At 49.9% G+C, this 21,558-nt stretch overlaps 1 protein-coding gene across 5 annotated transcripts in view; it reads right to left on the bottom strand.

Moving 5' to 3' along the window:
- stet (rhomboid serine protease stem cell tumor) overlaps positions 1-21,558 on the bottom strand; it is a 62,495-nt gene that overhangs the window by 35,038 nt on the left and 5,899 nt on the right. For 3 of the 5 annotated variants that reach the window (XM_087354813.1, XM_087354811.1, XM_087354812.1), the window contains exons 2-4: positions 9,624-9,812; positions 8,724-8,747; positions 4,553-4,717 (exon numbers count right to left, since the gene is read on the bottom strand). In XM_087354813.1, coding sequence (XP_087210939.1) covers positions 4,553-4,717; positions 8,724-8,747; positions 9,624-9,767 — 333 coding nt within the window. In that variant the 5' untranslated portion in view covers positions 9,768-9,812. Of the gene's footprint in view, positions 1-365; positions 389-4,552; positions 4,718-8,723; positions 8,748-9,623; positions 9,813-21,558 lie in introns of those variants that run through there. The other 2 variants (XM_022064220.2, XM_022064223.2) reach the window with 2 other exon arrangements.

Here is a 21,558-nt window from a genome sequence, read left to right as displayed (position 1 = left end):
CGCACGGCCCAAGAAGCGAGTGGCTTCACGAGCCCTCCTGATCGACTCGTCCGGGAAACTTCCTCCTTCCTCTTCGAAACTCGTTTAAAAATGCAGAAGTGATGGAGGCATTTCTCCTTCTGGCGGCACGCGATCGGAAACAGTTTTCAGCGCCATCCATTTTTCAGCAGCGCCTGACTGATCCCGTCCCCACGCCCCTTCAGGGCAACGAACCCTGTTGCCGCAAGCCCCCGGCGCCCTCGGCAGTTAACGAGACATCAGCCTTTTCGGATCCACAACCCTCTTCGGGTACGCAGTCTGGGGGCAGACACCCCCCCCCCCCCCCACAAGTGCGAAGTGCAGCAGAGCATTGCCGCTGAGCTAACCTGTTCCCTGAGAGAGCCAGCTGCAACGCTCATCGAACAAACCTCGATTACCCTTACGGCGGCAGCAGGAACATTCCACTTAGCCTATGAATCTTCTGTGTATCCTCGATCTTTCAAGAGTCGGTCCGCGGAGCTGACACTGGAAGGCTGTGTGACTTACCTGCAACAAACAAACAAACAAACGGATTGTCATTTAGACACAGCCTGAAAATGTTAACTGTGTTCAGAGCCTTTTGTTTCCCGAACAGATTCTTAATGACTATATTTCTGGATTTCCGACCGTGACTCTTCGATTCTAATGCAAGTTACAAATATCGAACTGAAGTCGCCTGTTGAGTTCGTGTCGACCTGAGACAATTACAGCTCGACTGTGTTCAAACTTTAAAATGATAAACATTTGGACGAAGTCATCATCTGGCATTGATTTCCCGAGACCGAGCAAATAGATTTTAAGTGGTGTTTGGTATTCAAGAAATTGTCAATATGTCATCGCGTGCTCCTCCCTTGTATTTAGGGCAGTAAGCAGACTTTCACTGCGAAATGAACGCTACGTAACCCCCCCCCCCAGCCCCCTCGCGCCGCAAGAGATTCTGAACGTTCCAGGCGTTCTTTACAGGAACTGAACGCACACAGAGGGGATCGTGTCCGTCCGTCAGCCCAGCCTTTCGTTTGGCCGAATCTTCGAGAATTCTTAACTGATTTTCAAAACAATTACTCATCATTTGACGCCAACGAGAAAACACGCGTTTCTGTTCGCATCGGTCCGAGGTTCAAATTGAACTTCAAACGCGACAGCGACCCGGAGGGAGAGCGATTAGCTTCGTGACAACAGCCTCTGTCTGCACCAGGGGGTACTGCCCCTTCTATTCCATCCCCTGTTTCGGGAAAACTGGACGAAAAACAAAAACCAAATTAAATTAACACACGGAATAAACAGCATAGCGACGAACCACGTGATCCGCCTCGCCCTAACTTCTGTTTGTACATGAACCAAATCAAATTAATAAAAGAAAATCATCGTAAGTGGAGATTGAACTAACAGTGACTTATTTTCAAAACGGTAAGAAGTTCCGGATTCCTGTTTAAGTCTTTCAGAATCAACGGTAATTTTCGTCAGGACGTGTTTGGTATCTTTGAAGATGCTGGAAGAAACCGGTCCCACCGTGAATCAACTATCGAAGCTATTCCTTGTCTACCGACAACACAAATCGGCAAGGGGAAATTTGTATTTTTCAGCGCCAACGAGTGACATCATCGAACCGCATGACGCAGAAGGAAATCTTATCAGTCGTAGAACAGGAAAACGCTTTATCTGCTGAACGCGAGGGTCTGGAAGGCCGTGAAAAATCCCTCCAGGAACTAGCCTCGGCCTGGCAAACCCACAAATCCAGTGGGTCGAGTTCAAACAGAACCTGTGATTCTATTTATAAAACACGGCGGAGAACCGGATTGTTTTTCACAAAGTGCGTTCGTTGGGGGAAGGCGGTAAATATTTGAGTTACTTTGTAAGCTAGGCCGAGGGGTGGGGGTGGGGGTTATTGGTTTTGAGTCTGATTTACTCTTGTGGAAAAGTAGAAGCTATTTCTGTGTGCTGGAGAAACGGGGGTTCGTATTTCGTATTCCGGGAGCAGCGACGAAGCACAGGACGGATTTCAGATACGAAATATCCGAGTCTTATTTTCATTCCGAACTTCAACGTCCACACGCCCTCCGATAATTTAGAATGTGACATTCCGAATTGACTGCTTTGACCTCCCAAGTCTTTCAGAGACGCTGTTTCGTATGGTTGTGTGCAGCGGTTTCTTATTATGAATAAATACAAAAAAAAAGAAAAGAAAAAAAAGAAATTGACGACGTGTCTGAGAGAAACATTCTGAATATTTTTTCGGATTATCGGGTCTGGTAGAAGTTTACCGACGTTTCGCAGGCCCTTCCTGCCTCCATCATCATGGCGATGAGTCATCGCCCTGACATTGGAGGCAACACTGCGGAACAACCCAGAAGATCCCCACCTTCGAATCGAAGTCTTATTTTACCCATTCTGTGGGGACTTCACTTATGGACTATTTGTTCGGCTTTCAGATATAATTCGCACGGTTAAACACGAATGTCTGAAGGGAACGACCTTACATTTATGTCCCTTCGAAAGAACTGCGCGTTCAACAAAAACGCCGTCTGACGGACAGCGTCAGTACTGCTATTTTCCCCACGAGCACGAAGTGTTTTGAAAATCGACTGGGTAGAAATGAAGAGAACGCGACGCATTGTACAATTTACAGAGGCTTTTGTTTCGGACATAATGCGACCAACCGAGGGCCCAGACTTGCGAACAAATCAGCCCCGCGGTTAGCATTTAATTTCGACAAGATCAAACTGGTGGCAGCTCCGTTAGGAATGATCATTCAAGCCCTACACAAGGGGTTATAACAACTCCTTATCCAGGTGAGTGACTGTCAGCTTCACAGACGCAAAACCAGTTCAATTTTCGCACGCATCTGTAGATATTGGTCGGTGGCTAAGTACAGAGAGTGGCAACTTAACAAAGCACCACGCCTCCCTTTCTGCCTTCAGTACAAAGTTCTTTCACTGCGAAAACAAATGCGCGCTCTTGTGTTTCTACGTATCCATGGAAACGTGGATACAGCAGTCAACAACAGGATGAGTGAGACATGAAACATGAGTGACTCTCTCTCAGACAAGGATCACGAGGAATGGGCGGCGAGATAACACGTTCGTAGCTGGGAAACAACCAAAACTGGAAGACATAAAACCGAAGATTTGCAAACCAGGGCGTACAGTGCTTTTGAGCAGTCGTGAAACTACTGGCTGCTGGTCCCCGGATTAAATCCAGTGAAAGATTCGTGACGTAATTAAAGAAGACAGAACAAGAAATGGGAGTTAGAAGAAAGACAGAGAGAGGCCCTCGTTTCTTCTGAAAGCAGCAAGAAAGCTGGACCCTGACTCTGGGTCTCGGCCCCAAGACGGGCTGCCCTCACGGAAGAGCTTCGTGATGTCTATCAGGCAAATGCTGAGAGAAACCTCTGATTCGCCAGCAATAGCGCAGCTGTGGAGCGTCGGTAAACAATATTCAGCTTCTGACACGAGGACAGAGTTGCCCGTCAGGCCAAACGCCACCACATGAATGTGCCTTCGAGCCCCTTAAATTTATCAAAGGATCTCGACAGTCCGACCGGTCTCCTGCACTCGTTTTTCCTTATTTCATACGCAGGACAGCGAAGGTCTTCGAGGTTTGCACGCCACTGAACGCACCGCCCAGCCCATATCGCTCGCTCATACCAGCGCATGACTCAGACCGTGCCACACGCAGTGCCTAAGCACTAGGATCCGTGCCATCGCGTGCCAGAGCCCGAAAGTTCAACGCAGCCAACACCGGAACCAGGAATTCCGTCCCCGAATCTTGTTCTTCCTCAGTCTTTCAGGCGAGCATTTCCGTCCACGTGACCTGCACGTACACACACCCTTCTTAGCTGAGCGCTTCGTGGAACTACTTCTGCCATCTTCAGGGCGCGAGAAGCTTCGTCGCGGGTCGGCATGCAGGCCCAGGGGCAGGTACTCTACACCCGCGTGTCATGGGGGCACCGACCACCCACCTCGCCTGTCGCCGCCAACCCTCGCCCGGACCAGCGTCTTTCTACTTAAGGAGCAGGGTGAGAAGGTGCGTCGACTAACATTTTCCACTGCTTCAACGCCAAGGGAGTCAAAATTATTTGCGGCGTTTGTCATCGGACGCGTAGAAACAAAAGACGCCCTCGTTCCGACGCGAGTTCACTCGGGCGACAAATCGAAAACTTGATGACACCCGTCCTTACCGAGGGGCTGAAGCGAAAAGCGAATTATCGAGAGGAGGCAGGGCGACCGCCCGACGACACGAAACGCTTGCCCATCCTACGTACGAGATATCTCGGTGGACTTTTTGCGAACTTTGCAAGATCGGACAAAGGAAGTTTCGGCCGCACGAGGGCTTCACAACCGCACAACGGAACACTGTCGAGGAACGCGTCCCTTCCGTAAAACAAGGAGCTGACTTGTAATGGGGACTGCGGGGTCACGTGTCCGAGGGTCTGTGTGTGACCTCCGCGCAACACGTGAAAAGAAGAAGAAGAAGAAGAAGAAGAAGAACACAAAAAGAGGAAGAAAGAGCGTCGCAGAGGCGGCGAGTGACTCACCACATTGACGAAGTCCTGGAAGGTGATGGCGGTCGTCGCGCGCTCCTGCGCGCGCTCGAGCAAGATGTCCCGTTTGTTCGCGTCCACTTCTGCTACGAACTCGGGGTTGTTCAGCACCTCCAGGAAGTCATCCCACGGGATCTCCCCGAACCCTTCGGGGTCGTACTGCAAGGCACAGAGCATTTACCGGAACACGTTAAAGACTTCCTCACTGGCAGAGGCACTTCGGTTCAGTGCCGGACTGACCTTTTCATTTCTTTCTACGTGTTCCCCTTTAAACAAAGGAGACGAGATGAACGGGACTGAGTGAGACCTAGATGTAGAAGGAAAGTTGGCATTAAAATAGATATTGCAAGGCTGCAAGCTGAACGGAAGTGCCTGAAGATGTGGTCCAGCGGCGGGCTCTACGCACGAGATGGTGTGCAAGGGCGTGGAGGTTCGAGAGTTATTTCAGCAGACACGCACAAAGTAAGATAAAGGTACTTTTAAAGATGGCTGTCTTATACGATGTAGGACCGTGTGTGTCTTAGATACTGACCGACTCTTCAGAGTAGCTTACTATTCCCATCATCAGGACGGAAATAGTAAGCTGCTCTGAAACGTCGGTCCGTACCTACCAGGAGACGACGCTACAACCCACAAGATACCCATCTTCACGCCAGTTGCCGCGAAAATCTCGCAAGAATGCGCATTTGCACTCGGAAGATTCGGCGGAGAAGCTCCACGCATTCATCTCGGTGTTGGTCTGAGATGTGCTCATTGGACCAAACCCGTCGGTACCCACTGGGGCCCCGACTGGTCCAACGACAAAAGCCCGCAACGAAACAGAACCACGTTTTTACAGTTAGAAGCTGTTCCTGCCATCTGTTCGCAGCTTTTGAAAACAAACGTGCTTGCCGCTTAACTGCATTCTCGCGTCCCCTAGCGGCCAACAGCGCAAAACTCTGACGGAAAAGTGAAGATGAAGAAGGAGACGCCCCTCGTTTCTGCCCCCCCCCCTTTCAAATCGTGACGTCAAAGACCCGACGGGGTTGCTCACCCCCTTGCAGGTTAACGGGGGCATAGCAGAATGACGTTCGATCTGTAAACAAATGAAACGAGATCTACGTAAAAGTAAGACAACGCCCAAACCGAGGGCCGCGATCCCCTTGAAACTACTGGCAATGTTGGCTTTTGCCCACATATTGTACCGACGGCCTGTTCAGGGCCTCCCCCAACCACACAACGCAGTCGCAGCGGAGCCCGAGTATCCAACCAGAAGCCGGTTCAGTGTTAAGGCTGTCCTCACGTCAGGCGTTCCACGTGTCCCTTCAATTCCATCTTCGATTAGCGACAAGACACAGCCACGAGCTTCCACAAAATTACCCGCGTTAGTTAATTAAGTTGGTAGCAGAGTTTAATGTCTTAGGCATTTCTGCAGCTGGGTTGGCTTCTTGATTAAAAGTTTTGTAATTAGGTTAGGTTAGTTCAGAAATTAGTTCTCTGCTCGGCTTTACTCTGCACCTCCATTACGTAAGTGGGTAGAGGCTTTCCACGAAACAAAAATACGATCAGCTGGACATTTAGCACGGACGGGGAAGGAAAGCAATGCAGGGTAACATTAATATGGATCTAGTCACAGGCTACGTTGAGGGTGGGGATGGGTGGAACTGGCTCACGATCGCCATCTTGTTATTACCAATTGTAATAAACTGAAAGCACGCGGTCGCAGTTACATATAATGGCGTAACGTACGAAGTTTCGCGAAAATTAGTCAACTGGTATCTATTGACAATTTCCGCATCTGCTCTCCGGTCTTCGTATTTTCATAAAATTCTCGCGTGGATTCTTCAGTCCGCGTTTTTTTTATTTTTATTTTGGATTTCCTCATTTTATTAACTGCACCGCCTGCAAAATGTTGAACAGACCGCCCGCTCGACAGCAGAGTCGGATGTGTTGCAGCGGTGTCGCGGCGTTCAGTTCGTGAGTTTCGACATCTTCTGCAGACAGAGCAACACCATTGGTGCTGATCCTCACTTGTCAGCAGCGTTTGGCTGCGACGTGGACATCTCGGCTGCTCCTCTGGTTCGTCCCTGTCCGCCTCTCCTTGTTCTTCCATTCAGTCCGTGATCGATCAGAGGCTTCGCGTGGCGTGACGAAAGAAAACTTCGCATGATGTTTAGCGGGCAGGTATGCAGAAGTCACAGGCGTGGCGCAGGGGTGAACAGCTGTTCTCCGATAACTGAACCAGCAACAACCCATTATGACGTACGTAACAAGCAGATGTTCTGTGACTATTCAGAATTTTCAAAAATGTTGCAGATCCTGTACCATGAGCCAATCCCTTCCACACACGATCATCCTCCATGCGTCGTCTCTATTGTAGTTGGAACTGACGTCTAGCAAACGAAATTCGCCAATGCAGCCCTCGAACACAAAATTAAGTCCGTGCACGTCCAACAGCCGTGCATCTCTTGTGCTCAGAACACGCAACAAGACAAAACACTGAAGGCGAACATCTTTAAAAAAGAGGCGTCATGTGAGTGGCACGTTCCAGACCGAGTTGCCACATTTCAGAGGCGACTGACGCTTCAGCGACGTCGCTGTGTGTGTTTCAGGACTCTCACTGAAACTGAAGCGTACAGGAACACGTTCCACGCTCAGAGAGTGTTCGTGAAATGCCGAAGTTCGAGCGACACATTTGCACTCCAGTGCAGTGCGGAGGCCGGCAGAACTTCGTTGCGCCCAAACCCAGGAGCTTAGTTGGTTGGTTGCTGGACTAAAAAGTAATGTAGAACGAAGATGATGAAGAAATTAAATCACGTAGGAGGAGAAAATGAAGGCAAAAGAGGTTAACAGGAAGATGGCGGTAATGAAGAAGGAAAATACGAGAATAGACGCAGGAAAGTCCTGAATATTTGGAGCGTTTTCGACTAAAATTCGTAACGATACGTCTGTTCACTGTCTGTCTGTCATCCTTCCAGCACATAACAACTACAGAACTGTTTGAATGGATTTTCATGACATTTGAAAGTTGGAATTTTTCCACACACGCGGACTTTCAATCAGACCAGACGAAAGAAACAGGTTCTTTCCCCTTAAAATCTGAAGCGAAGTTACGTCTGTCTTGGGTGGCCATACAAATTCTCCCTGCTCCGAAACTGCCTTGTAACCGCAGAACAGCAGACCAAGTTTCACACCCAGACGGTAGTTGAAACTGCAGTGCGAGGCCAGAACACAGAAGCGCAAGCAATTAAACGCCCAAGTGACGGCGGCCGGAAACGTTGACCGAGCACTCGCGACCGCCTGATGATCAAGTTCGCGGAACACGTTTCACTCTGCCTCGCTCTAGACGGGAGAAAGGGCAACGCGTCTCGAGTTCCCCCACCGGGTCCGAGGCTCGACGTCGGGTTCTCACGGCGGCAAATATGAAGATTACTGTTGTCTGGGTTCGTGCGCCGTGAAGACCGGCAGACGTTTCAGAGACACTTGCTGCGTCCATCATGAAGGTCTCGAGTTACAATTTCTTCTACCAGACAGGAAATCATAACAGAAATATCCGTGGCTTTCTCGAGTCTCTCCGGACAAATTCACTAGAAGAGACCACGACCGCGGTCAACATCTCACCAGTCAATGCCATTTAACTTGTGCAGTTGATGGCGCGTCGTGATTTAAACATGGCTTCAACGAGAAGTCTTTCGTTCAAACCCAAACAGTCGAAGTACGATCAGTCACGAACGAGGGCTCCTCGCGATCTGCAATCGACAGATCCCCGTTTCGAGGCCATGGCGGAAACAGCAGCTGGCTTAAATAGGCCACGGCAGCCAAATTCCAAGAGGGACTGCGACGACAAGCGTCGGGGAATGGCGACAGCCTGTGAATGCGCGCCTTAGTTCCACTTCGGCGTCGAGAGCCCCGTCTCCACGTGGACGAGTTTACAGCCGCCAGGACAACTTCAACGGGCCACAGAGACGCAGAACGGCTTCTTTACGGCTCCTGAAATCTTCGCGACGCCACTGAACGCCATCTGAATCCGCACAGTCTTCTAGGAAGCATCACCGAGTAACTGACATTAAAGACGCAGCTCGGACAAGACTTGGCTCCTCTTTCCCTCGGGTCACAACAAATTTTCATAAATCCGCCTGCACGCAGAAGCCTGTCCTTGAAATATTGAAAACGAGTAAGGACTTACCTTGTCAAACAGCTGCCTCCATTTCTGAAAAGAGAGAAAGAGAAAATTGTAGTTCACACAGCCGCTCAGTTTTGTTCTAAAGCTTCAGGCCACAAAGCACATTTGTGTCCGCCCAGGCGTCATGGCAACGCAGACCAACCGAGCCTCTTCGCGAGCCTCCAAATGTCAAAAGTGAATTTTCCTACTCTTAAAAATCCCACGCCTGCTCGATCACGAGCCGTACGCACCTCAGACAAGAGGAGTAAAGTTAACGCATAAGGGGGAGGTCATGTCCCGTAGGCTCAGAAAAAGTTCCGACTGAGCCGTGAGCGGCAATGCCTGGAATCTCTCGACCGGTTGGGCGACTACCAGCTTTCTGGGGAAGGAAGTGTGGAGACGACGCTGTGTCTGGAAACATCAAGAAGCAAGAAGCAAGAAAGAAAATGTCCGTGAAGAATTGGAGAAACGCAGGAAGACACAGAGAACGACAGTTCAGTTTCCGCCCGAGTTGACTGCCGCGCGCTGGGGCTATCGCCGTGCTCCGTAGGCAACTTCTTCTGCTCCACGTCTGTGCGGGTAGTCTATACATCATCGGCAGGCGATGTCCGTACAAGCGAACCGGAAGTGACATTCAAGACGCTGTTTCAACTACAGAAGTTACAGGTCTATGGAACTGAATGGCATCAGGAGGTAGGGACTTGTAAGTGAATACTTTAAGGTAGTGAAGGTTCCCACTGTCAGCTCACGCACTCCTTAAATGTCCACTAAAACGTGGCGCATGAACACAGAGTAAACAAAAGAGAACGACTGTATCACGGAACTGCCGATGCTCAGACGCCGTTTCCCAGGAATTGGATCCTGAGGACCGAACATGGCCCCGCATCTGCAGCCCGTGTTACTGAAACTGTCTGAGGGACTCACGTCGTTCAGGAGTTCCCTCCGGAGCTCCGACTCGTCGATCTCTGACTCCAGTTCCGGTGGCGGTTGCGTCTCCGGCTGATGCGTCGTCATGGCCGCGCCTGCGGCTGCCGGGGTCTGAGTCAGGCTGGGCCACGAGAGGCGCATGCCTGCGGCCCGCGGGCCCACCTCGGCCCGTCAGTGCCCCATGACCTGCAAGAAATGATACAAACTGAACAGTGCCTTAAAGAGGGTTACGATCGCCTCCTCCCGAATCCCTGCTGCCTGCCCAGTCTCCGCTCGTAAAGCACTGGACCAAACGAGGGTATTCGGACATTGCGGATGTGTTCGAGAGGAGAGAGGGATCGTACGCAGTTTGTTCTGAAAGCCTCAGACATAACTTAAAGCATTACGGAGTTAGTTGTCCAATTAAATCGACTAGAGAACGCGACCCTGGCAGCGTGATTTATGAACGGTGTCTTCATTAAGACGCGGGTTGGGAGAGAACAAAAACATTTCGAATTAATCATTTCATTAATTAAATTACGCCCAATAACACATCAGTCACCCGGCAAAACTAAGCGTTCCATCAGGACATCTGTCGGCTGTGGGAGTGACGCGTGCAACTAATGCAAACACCAACGTTCAGCGACCGCGGAGATATCTCCTTAAGACAGCAGAAGTCACATCTTCAGTTGCCGAGGCCCAGAGGACCAGCTGACGAGGTCTCCTCCCTACTATTGTGTGCGTAAGAAACAAGAGTCTGCCCTTCCGTGTGGACCGCCGCTGCTGCTGCTCCCAGCGGATCAATACTATAAACACAAAAACAAATGGCAGGGATCCCAGTGCCATTATCATCACTGGAACGAGATCCCCGCAGAAATGGACTCCGCATTATTTCGACGCCAGCTCAGCTGCGAGCAGAAGTCACGCCGTCCGCGCCAATCACCCTGCGGACAGACTCTCAAGGTTCGAGCACTTTCTTTCGTCTTCAAAACTCCTTTTCGCCGTACTACGTCATAATACGAGGCCACAAGTCCGTACTGCACTTTTGAAACTTTCGCGGCCTTCCAATGGCCAATGACACGTTATCTCGGAAACACACTGACGGGAAAGAACAGCGTTTCTTAGGACGAAAACCAACGAAGGCCAGTGCCAGTTCGTCCGATCTGAACAGCCCACGAGAGCGGATGTCTCCGTATTTCCAGCGACACCTCGTAAGCGCACCAGTGTGAACGCAGCTGTGTTTATGTCATCAATCTATCCAAGAGCACACAAGAAGTCCCAGGAACGCGTGACACCGCATTCCAACCGCACCAATTGAACAAAGAGGAACAATTTTCCGCTGAAAAATTGTTCTGTTCGCACCCATTAGGAAACAGCTGGCTCGAGACAAGCAACACGCGACCTGGAATAATTAAAAATTATGGCGGGTGGAGCCGATGGGGGCAGCGCATTTCCTTAAATTACAACCAAGTTTCATTTTTCAGAGGTAAATTCATTGCCTCGAGAAACTACCGGAGGCTCTCTGCTGTGTCAACGCTTTCCATTCCACGCACGAGATATCTCGTTCAAAAACACTTGCTCTGTCGTCTGCATTTATTTGCTGCTTGAAAAAATTCAGGAACAGAACCGCGTCGGGCGCTGTCAGAAAACGTAGACTTTGCTATTTCTGTCCTGAAGGAATACAACTGATAAGTTGCCATGGAAACTCTGAAAGAAGGAAGTTTGTCAAGTATCACGACCTCCCCCACCCCCGTCGCGGTCGCCGTGAGGTAAAGGACACAGGACGAGACGGAGGTCGGCAGCGCAGTCTGAAGAGATGGGAAGACCGTGTAGACAGAAGGCAGGAGCAAAGAAAAGCGATTTTAAGGCCGGTACAGGCGATAAGTCGCTAACGAGTGAAGACAAGAGCAAGATTAAGTCTGGACACGTTCGGGTTGAAGTTAAATCTTTTGGAATCCTTCGAGTCTCTTGGGAAGTGACGGACGGACGGACACCGCCTTGAGAGGAACCTGGGCACACACGACTCTTGAAAAGATAGAGGTCATGACGGCATCAATGACTGCTTTCTCGAGATCCAACGTCAGTGACGCACACGCACAGTCGGAGCGAATTTGGATTCTTCTGGCTAAGGATGCATAAGATTTGGTGAATTACTTGACCAGCTTGGCGACTGTTAGCTTCTGTTCCAAAGAGTAACTGAAACAGTCGTTGGTTTCTGAACCGAGAGAGCGAGCAATCTGTCATCTCGTCTAATGAAGGTTATTCAGCCAGTGGCGTGGGTAATTAAAAGCAGAGGTCGAAGCGTGAGACGCCGGCTCTAAGTGGCGATGACGTCAAGATCTTCGGCGTCGCCTGTGCCCCGGAAAGAAACGACTGTCACGAGAGAGAGAGAGCGACGTAACGCAGCTCGGGGCGGGGGCGGGGGTTAAGACATTTCGACTTCATGGAGTCACTGCAGAGGCCACTTAGTTTTGCCTCAGTCTCTCCAGGCGAACGTCGAGTACCAGCAAATCCTCACCATTCATAGCAGCACGGAGCCTCTCCGAACGGCCATCGCCGTGCAGGACCGCGCTCCGCGGAGCCAGTCGGTAAAAAAGAAAGAAAGCCGTGCCCCTGTGCACCAGCTGAGTCACTGGATGCCGCTGCTGCGGGGGGGGGGTTTGAGGGGATGTCACCCTCTCGTATTGGCATGTGACTCACGGTGACTCACGACTCGAGCAGGGTGAAGATACGGCCACTGGCGTTCCTTTGCCGGCTTGTGGTCCTGCGGGATGCTGCGAAGTTGATCGGCCGCGCAAATGAGCGAGGGGCGTGTCTGAACTCGCTGAACCTCGTACAGAACAAGACTCAACGGACGAATCAGCGGCTGGTGCGTATAAAACACCCGCTTATTCACAGAATGAAGACATATCAAAATAACATTAATGTAGAAACGACGTAATCGTGCGAATCTTGGGCAATGCAATTTTGATATAAGAGTCTGAATAAGACGACCAGGCAAAGATATGGAAGGAAACGTTTTTCCAAGGACTGCCTTTAGGAACTGAGGAAGACCTAGTAAATACAAGAGCATGGAGCGGACCACTTCTCATCGCCGAGTCATTTCGTCCTCTGCTCTGTGATATGATACACGCCCAATGCAATGAAGTGTTCTAGGGCGTGTTAGAAGGCAAGTTAGTTCCAGGAACCCCCCCCCCCAAAAAAAAACCCTGGGTGTCTTGGTGGCATTATCGAGAGCTTTCGGCAGATTTCTCATGCCGCAAGGACAATGGGCGTGATTAGCGAATGTTTTAGTGCGTCAAGAAGCAGAATCACGCTCAGAGGAGAGAGCAGACGTCACGGGCGGGGTTCGATCGACATTGCGCGTTCCATTAAGAACGTCGTCGTCCCTTGCGGCAGCCAACGTCAACGCGCTGTTGCTTCATACAAATATTTTACGCGCCAGTTCAGCCCACGAGCCAAGCCGGAACGAAACGTCGGAGCGCGCGTATTTTCCTTCCCGGGAACAGTTTCGGGAGATTTCCAGGCGCCACAAGCCGGACGGCCTGCTGCAGTCAAGTGTTTTAAGAAGACCCGAGTTGCCATGGCGATAACAAGAAACATTACAGCCACGACAAAGAGTGTGGGAGGGGGGGGGGGGGGGGAGGAGGAAAGATACAGTTCCAAATTTAATTTTAACTTTGTGAAACTGTTCTTACATACACGTCGCTCCAACGCCGCCAGAGTCAGGAACGGCGTAAAATGAAATTTTCCTTCCCGCAAAAATCACACAACGGGAACTAGAAGTCCACAAAGAGAAGCCAAGATTAAAAGTGCAAAATAAATAAATAAATGTCAGTCCACTCGTTTTAAACCAAGGCGATAATAATGTGACGCCGAAGTTCAAATTTGGAGCGAGCAAACCATTTTAAGCTTCCATGGACACCACAAACCCGCTGCCGCTGTGTCGGTCGGAGGGGCCATCCTGCCTCGTCAGCCATTCTGTACACAGAGCGTCCACGGGACGCGAGCTTTGTGCTGACTGGTTTATTTCGCTGCTGGGGGCTTGTATTCAGACGTGTTCCCATTTCAAACCTCGGACAGGTCCCTTTAAACCAAGTGCGACCGCTTCCTTCAGAATCCTTACCTTCACGTCGGCCCTGGGCCTAAAACTGTATCAATTATGCGTGTTGCAAATTATGCAAGTGATCGTGGCCTATTTCAAGTCAGTGTCCCATGACATGCCTCATGGTAGCCAACCTGCTGGCGGAAAATGTAACAAGAGATGTGCACCCGCACGGGACTGAGATCAGAGAAGGAGGAAACAGTGCAATGGCGCATTCCGTCGCCTTGCGTCAACGTCAGTTCTCGGTGAAATCTCATCTCGCTCTCCGCCGATGATGCACCACGCACCCGAAGTCCCTGGTTCAAACGTCGTGGATTTTCTCAGCCCCTCCAGGCACGTCTTGAATCACACCACGACCGCCTCCATCCGCATCCCTTCCGGTTCATTCATTCGAGACCACGTTGGCCGATCTACACAGACCGCAATGAACGTACGTACATTTCGTTTCTGCTGGTAATCCCAGAACAACGCTAAAATAATGCCCCAAAGGCCATTACTTATCGAGGGTGGGGGGTGGGGGGGCGAACATCCGGTGCAGGACACGCGTCGTAACTTACGTAATGAACAACATCCAATATCGAAAGGCGCGGAGATGAAATTCATTTGAATATTAACGGCGCTTCGGCATTGTTGAAAGAGGGCGGCCAACGTACACGGGGACTATTCAGCGTCGGTCGGCGGACGGAGGAATGAAATACTTCAGCGAGTGGACCGACGTGCTTTAAATCACACAAAACAAGCGAAGCGCCCCGCCGCACGCCATGCAGGCGCTTGCGGGGAGACCCACAGCCCAAGTTTCGCACTCTTAAGAAGCAGCTGGTGAAATCGTCTCGACCCTTGCGTTTCTGAACAGCGGCGGAAGCTAGCAACGATCTCATTTCTTCGCGAATGCAGTTTCGATTTGTTATCGCTTCTAACTTTCACGCTCGGGGCGTTAAATAGACTGGGTCTAGTGCGGGCTGCGCCCACGACAATAACAAAGCCCTGCGTCGGTGGACGGAGGCAAAGACGCAAAAGTGACCACTGAGCTTTGTTTCCAAAGACAACTGAAAAGCTTCCTTCAACTTGCAGCACAAACTTTTTCCAGACAGAAAGCCTGTACGCCTTTCTCTCACACAGGTAATTGTGTAATGGCATCGCGTAAACGTTGGCAGCCCTGTCAGCATCCCGCGTCATGTCGTAACTCGGCGGAAGAAATGTTAGGCTGTCAAAACTTGTTTGGAAAGAAACGACACACGCAAACACGTCGACAGAAGAAGAGACGTCTTTCCACGAGCGGTAGGAAGAGACGAAACTGTCCGGAAAGCCACGAAGGAAAAAATTAAAAATAAAAAACAGCCCTAAAAATAACGGATAAAAATTTAACCCAGTGGTAACTATATGTACCATATACTTTAACAATCAACAATTCTGCATTTCGTCAAGAGAATGTACTCACGGATTGCTTACAATCCTCAGACCGAGCAGTCTTCATTTCCCTAACCTAACCTAACCTAACCACGTGGTCTCTGGAACAGGCGAAACATCAAATCAAAAGTCGAAAAAGACACACGAGTCTCGCGCGTTTGTCGAGAAGTGAAGGAGACGCGGCCCTACAAACAAGAGAGGAGGGCGCAAGGCAGTGGAATTACGGTCCAACCAAGTCCTTCGTGAGGGGCGCCGATCGCCGTCGACCGCGGAAGACGGAAAATGGCAATTGAACGAGCCAGAGCAGAAAGACGTAGAATCAAAACGCGACATCGTCCCGACTGCAGCGGCCACTTCTTGTCAAACGCGCGACTCACGTCATACCAATTCGCATTTGTCGCGGGTTGCATGCTTTTACAATATGCGGGTTCTATGACAAACTGCGAGCACAGTATGTGCACGTTTTACAAAACTGCAACTTAAAAACGAGCAGCCTGGGATCAATAAAGATTATTAACATTCTGTGCCTGATCACTGATTCACAGAACGCGCGCAGAAATCCTTGAAAGTTTCTCTCCCGCGTGGAGCGGAGGCCTTCCAAACCGAGGCGGATCATGAACTCATTTCCTTGCTTCTCTTAATTAAATACGGCGATGCTAAGGTTTGCGCGAGCAGCACAGCGAGACGGCGACCACACCCTGGAGCCAGGAGCAGGCAACTAACTCAATAAGATCTGTTAGCCGTCTTCTGTTTGGTTTCTGCTAGCGACTGAACAGTCGAAATTATCCACCAGGCAGACGGCTGCATCAATCAGCTTCACGGAGGAGCCAAGCTGTTTCGTTCCTTAAATAATCCAACCCTCTAGAGGCCCAATCAAAGACTGCGTGCGAGGTTCCCGCAAGTCGCGGAAACATGAGGAGGTCGAGACACGGGCTCACTCAATTAGAACACAGCAAAACCTGCTCACAGCGGAATCCGCCACACTCTGACGCTTACGTGCGATCGGCCCGTTCCTTGAAGCTGCTCCGACCTCGGCTCCGTCAACAGCGGTTCTCTCGGGCAACGCGCACCGGCCCGCGGCAAGAACAAACGAAACCCGCGCATGCGCCCGACCTAAATTTGTATCTGCATATTTTTCTTCCTTGAATCTTAACCACGCCCCTTGTATTCGGCAGGTACCACGTTCGAATTTGGGACAGAACCCCGACAAATAGTAACTCATTACGATCCAGTCCCATGTCCACTGCACATAACCACCCACTCATCTCAATCGAGCTACATAACGCCTGTACTCCTTCATCACTCACGCAAGCATCAGCACACTCTCGATTCCTTAAAGAAAAATTCGTTCCTACTTTCCAGCTGCCGTAGAGACCCGCTCGCTACTTAAGTAAGTTACGATCCAACGTGCGGTGCTTAAAATGCACGCGAAGCCCGTATTTTTAAGCCTGGCGTGCGAAGAGGCTCTAAAACTTTATGCACCATCAGCGCAATTACATTTCTTTTACATAATATAGGTTATTCAGATTCCACGGTTTTCTTCAGTCCTGCTGTCACTGTATCTTGGACCTGATCCCGATCCACTCTAAGCGATCTCGATCGAGATCAACACGTGATCAGGCGCCGTGTCCGAGTCCGCCGATGGACGGGTTTCGTCCTTCCGATGCGCGCTGCGATCAGTCACTGCCAGAAAGCTGACAGGACATCGGACCTGCGAAATGATGGACGAGCATTGATTCCAAAGAGATTCAAGGTCACGACGAAAATATTGCAGAACAGAAAAAATCCAGTGGTAATGTCTGACGAAATACAAAAAATGCGTCACAAGTCAGTAACACGACAAAGCCAAAACACCCCCGAATATGACGCCAGTGGTACTTGGGGGCGAGGCAAACTCACGAGGTCAGAACTTCGTAGGTTATATAATAACACTGCTCGAACCGCAAAAGTAGCTCGAACGTAAACGGCATGATACGACGACAATAAATAATCACGTAGGGATGTGCAAGGACGCGCTCGTGGCCCTTTTAAAGGGGAAACTGAGTAACACAGCGATAACCGATCAAGAATGTGACCAAGCGTTGTCATGACAACCACCGTAATGCGGCAGTTGATTCGTTTTCGATATTCTTCGACTGCGCTGTGGGCCCAGTTGCCATAGAAACGGGAAGGGTCACGCGACGCCATTCCCTGCCTTCATATTTCATCGCTTTCATAAACACTTCGTCATATCCACTGCTCCACGCAGTTCGAACGGGCTGCAGGGGCATTAGCTTCTGAAGATAACTGTACCGAGTGTGGCTGCTGCCGTTGCCATGGCTACAGAGGGGTACAACAGCGTCCTCGTAACCCTGACACTGCTCCCTCTCAATCCCCTCGTGGCTCTGGAAACTGCTTATCTTTCCTTACTGGACCTGAGCCATGCAGCGCAGTGACCTACGAACGATGTGACCGCTCTTGCGACAGCTGGCAGTTGCTCAGCTGGTCAATAAGCACCTGTTGTTACGCGGTAAGAAAAAGCCTTGGACATGTCGGAGGCTGCCGTTCGTTAAACAAGTCGCAATCTGAAATCACGCCACGACCAGTGATCCGGATGACGGCGTGAAGGAGGCTGATGGACCTTAATGGGAGAAACAGGGTCATCCACATCTCACTCTGGACCGGAGGAATGGCGGCCACGTTTAATATTTAACACGCAAAGAGCGCGCTGCACAGTCTCGACCACACTCTTCTGTTGCCATAGGAACGCACTGTCATGGGACACGACCTGATCCCAGCCTGCGTAAACATCGTCGCTCAAAACACAATCTGAACCTTTCTCAATGCGACTGATAGTTCATTAAACACAAGAACATGCACTTGTGGACCCCTGAAAGTCGCTTGGAGAAACTGGGAATAACCACGAGAGGACACTGCGTGCCAGGGCCGCCGACAGACAGACTGGTTCCTTCAATCTAGCAACTTAAGATAAGGCACGCTGCTTGACAGACTGTCCGCTTTAAGATGACTCGGGCTTGGATCTCCAGCCACAAGGCTGTCCCTACGGGCGGCGGCGGCCGGAGTGTGAAGCTGACCACCGGACACATGCATAGTTGCTTCCGGTCCAGCTGTACGTCAATGTGGATGGCACACGCGCGCAACTCCAGTTCATTCAGAGGAACCCGCGCTCCTACAATTACCTGACTAACTGCACCACATCATCTGGTCGCCATGGCAACAACAATATCGGAAAGTTGAGAAACGCCGTCGCCCGTAGGCCGCCCGCTCGACAAGGCTCTTGGCATCGAGACGGCGGGGACTGAGATCGGCGGTTCCTCGCCCGTGGTCCTAATACCCGTTCCGGCTGTAGTGGCTCACGGTTTATCCTTATGACTCGCAGCCGCCGTCCGCGCGACCAGAAGGGGCGAAACCACTGCGCACTTCCTGCATCCGATCGTCTCCTTGCTTTTGATCCCGATTTATTCTTCTGCCTTCCTCTTCCTACAAACTGAACCCGCGTCTAATTCTCCTTCACTTAGCGGTCGTTTAACGAAATGCAAGTTCTCGAACTCCTAATTGGCTTAGCGACGAAATGACGATCAAACTGATTTGACGGTGCGTGGATTGGATTCAAGTGACTCAAGAGAGGAACCCGGCGGCGACGGGCTCTTGTGAACACGGAAATGAACCGTTTGATTCAGTAAAAGGCGCACACCGGCATGCGTCAAGACATGTAACAGTCAAGACACGATGTCTGCGACATGACGCAAAGAAAGGAGCACAGTTGAAACGAATGAGATTATGAAAACCGCCGCACACCGGTCTGAGTCATGATGCAGACACGTGCAGCGAGACTCGGCATGTTCCTTTTCTGTGCGTCAGGACTGAGACATCAGTACTCAAGGAACAGCACCAGTGTACGTCATCGACATGAGTGAAGAGTGAACAAACATTAAGATAGCGAAATTCCCGGTAATATACGATATTCGACCCCGGGCCACTCAGACAAGGAGGAGGTTGACAAAGCTTGGCATGCGGTTTCAAAAGAAGGAAACGTAGATGGTAAGTGCACTGATTAATTTTATTTTAATGAGCTAATGACTGAATTAACTATTACACACATTGAGCTTAAGCTCGTTTCGTACAAGTCTGCTCTCACTCACACATAAAACGAAAAGATTTATGTTAAAGTGAACTTGTTCTGCCAACGAAGAGCTACGTTTGGTTTCAAAGAGTAGGAGCACAAATGGATTCTGGGGACATTCGATAATAAGACTGGAAAATCACCTGATCATTTAACAAGTCGCGCGCTAAAACGTACGCACACGACTCATTAAAGTCATGAATCCACTTCCGTTTCCTTCCTTTACGTACTTTCAGCCACACGAACATTAAAATATCTTCCTCACTGGACGACGTCATGTCATCAACTAGAGAAGACGTGATGAGACGCTTCGGTGTGCGGACTCGAGTCTGAATCACGAATGAAGCAAGAATGCGTCTTTTGTCTCATGTCTTGATGCTTGTCTTGACGCAGTTGGTGTGCGGCCGCCCTAAGGAGTCAGCGCCATGGAGATAATATCTGGAGAGCGTGCGGGGGGGGGGGGGGAAGCCCGACAGTGGCTACATATTTTAAATCACACAAAATACGCGACGTGTTTTCTGTGAGGTACAAACGAAATTGGATGATATTTGTGCTTCAAGTCGTTAACCCGGTAACGCCGAGGATTATTTACCAAGAATACAGCCTTCTGTTTGCGCGCAGAGTCCACGGTAACTAGCGACTTCCGTTGATGAAACACAATGTGCATGGTTAGGTTAGGTTATTCATTCCTGAAGTTCATTAGATATTCAGGACACCGAGGAACGTCTCCATTAGTAAAGTGAGATCAGCATTTTGTTTGAGACAGTTTTCGTAGGTCGGGTCGTTCTTGACGTAACAGCCGACAAAGCTGGAACTTCGCTTCGCGCGAAGTTGGAGTTGCTGGGGCGCTCTGCTTCTGGTTCAAGTCATTTGGATTTTTATCCGTGGTAAATGGTCAGTGCTCCGCGGTCCCTCAGGTCGGAATAAGCAGAAACACGAAACGAGGCACAGCTTTCATTCGACCCATTTTTCGATACTTAACGAAATACGAGCAAAATTCTCGCAGGCCGGCTGCAGTGTACGTTCTTTTCTCCGGCACAAAAGGGAAAGGAATAGAACAGAAACAGAGAGATGAACAAAGGAGAGGAAGAGACGAGGAGAGGTGAGTGATGCGGATCGCTGGTTGCAGATGAGAATTGCTGTGGTCTGTTCCCACTGGGTCATTGACTCCACGACGAGCTGGTCCATTGCACTTCCCACGGCGGGGCACCATAGCGCATCCTCACAAGTTCCCAACACGTGGGAATGAGGATGTACACATTCGCCGTAACCCTTCTCAGCGCTGTGGTAACTATATTTACCACAAGCTTCAAAATTCAGTGACTGCCCACGTACTGTTTCCATATGTTTCACGTGATTCTCAGAACGAACAGCGATTTCCCTACACAACATTAACCAACTGACCTTTCTCATGAACATCACGTGATTCAGTACACAGAATGCAGCAGACGGGTATAAAACCACGCAATTTCAACGCCAACAGCTCGCGTTACCTCAGTAAAATCTGCACAGTGAACACACACGACGCTTTGAAGACCAAGTGGCCCAGATTTCCAGCAGTGAAGCGTGACGACTCAAGAAACGAAAGCAGTTCATCTAAATTGACAACCGATGCAATAATATTAAAGCTGAATGCCTACACAGGCCTCGTTTTAACTCGAAACGACGACCATTTCAGACACACAACAGATCATCCAGGCTTCAAATGTTACAATTTAAAAACTGAAATTTTATAATCCGAAACGCTTTTGGCACGGCACGTTTTAAAAACTAATGCGAACGCATGCTCGCTGTTTCATCAAAAGAACACTTAATCTGTATTTCTGTGAAAAGATGAGACTAAGGACTTCGCTGTATTTAATTTCTTCGTGTTACTGTTCCCGAAAGATGAGATTCGAGATCCGGAACAATTTTACTTCGAAATCAAGCAACGCGCTAATTCTGTAACAACTGAAACGCGTAGCACATAACCTCAAACTTGGGCTTACCCTCGCAAAAACACGCCTCCACTTCTCTCATCGTTTCGATCGTGTTCTGTTACTGAGTGTCATTGTTTATCCGCTGCAAGATTAATGGCGCTAACGCAACATTATCCCATTGTAGGAGGTTAAAAGCTTGGCTACGTCGCTGGAATCCCATGACTGATTAATTGTGTAATCCAACAAAAACAAATCTGTAACCTGCATCGACAAAATGACAGCCATTAACTGGTGATAAATTGAATGTCGGGCGCGCCTTTTCAATTTCGTGGGGCTGAGGCAAACGACTGAAACGGAGAAGACATTTCAATGTCCGTGTCCAGCGACAAACCATTCAAT

This window comes from Zootermopsis nevadensis, unplaced genomic scaffold (genome assembly GCF_977971745.1).
Source record: "Zootermopsis nevadensis isolate Lab colony 2312 unplaced genomic scaffold, Znev_1.0 Znev_ptg000024l, whole genome shotgun sequence".
NCBI lineage: Eukaryota > Metazoa > Arthropoda > Insecta > Blattodea > Termopsidae > Zootermopsis > Zootermopsis nevadensis.
Note: the sequence above shows the minus strand (reverse complement) of the source record. Positions and strands in the feature narration are given on the sequence as shown.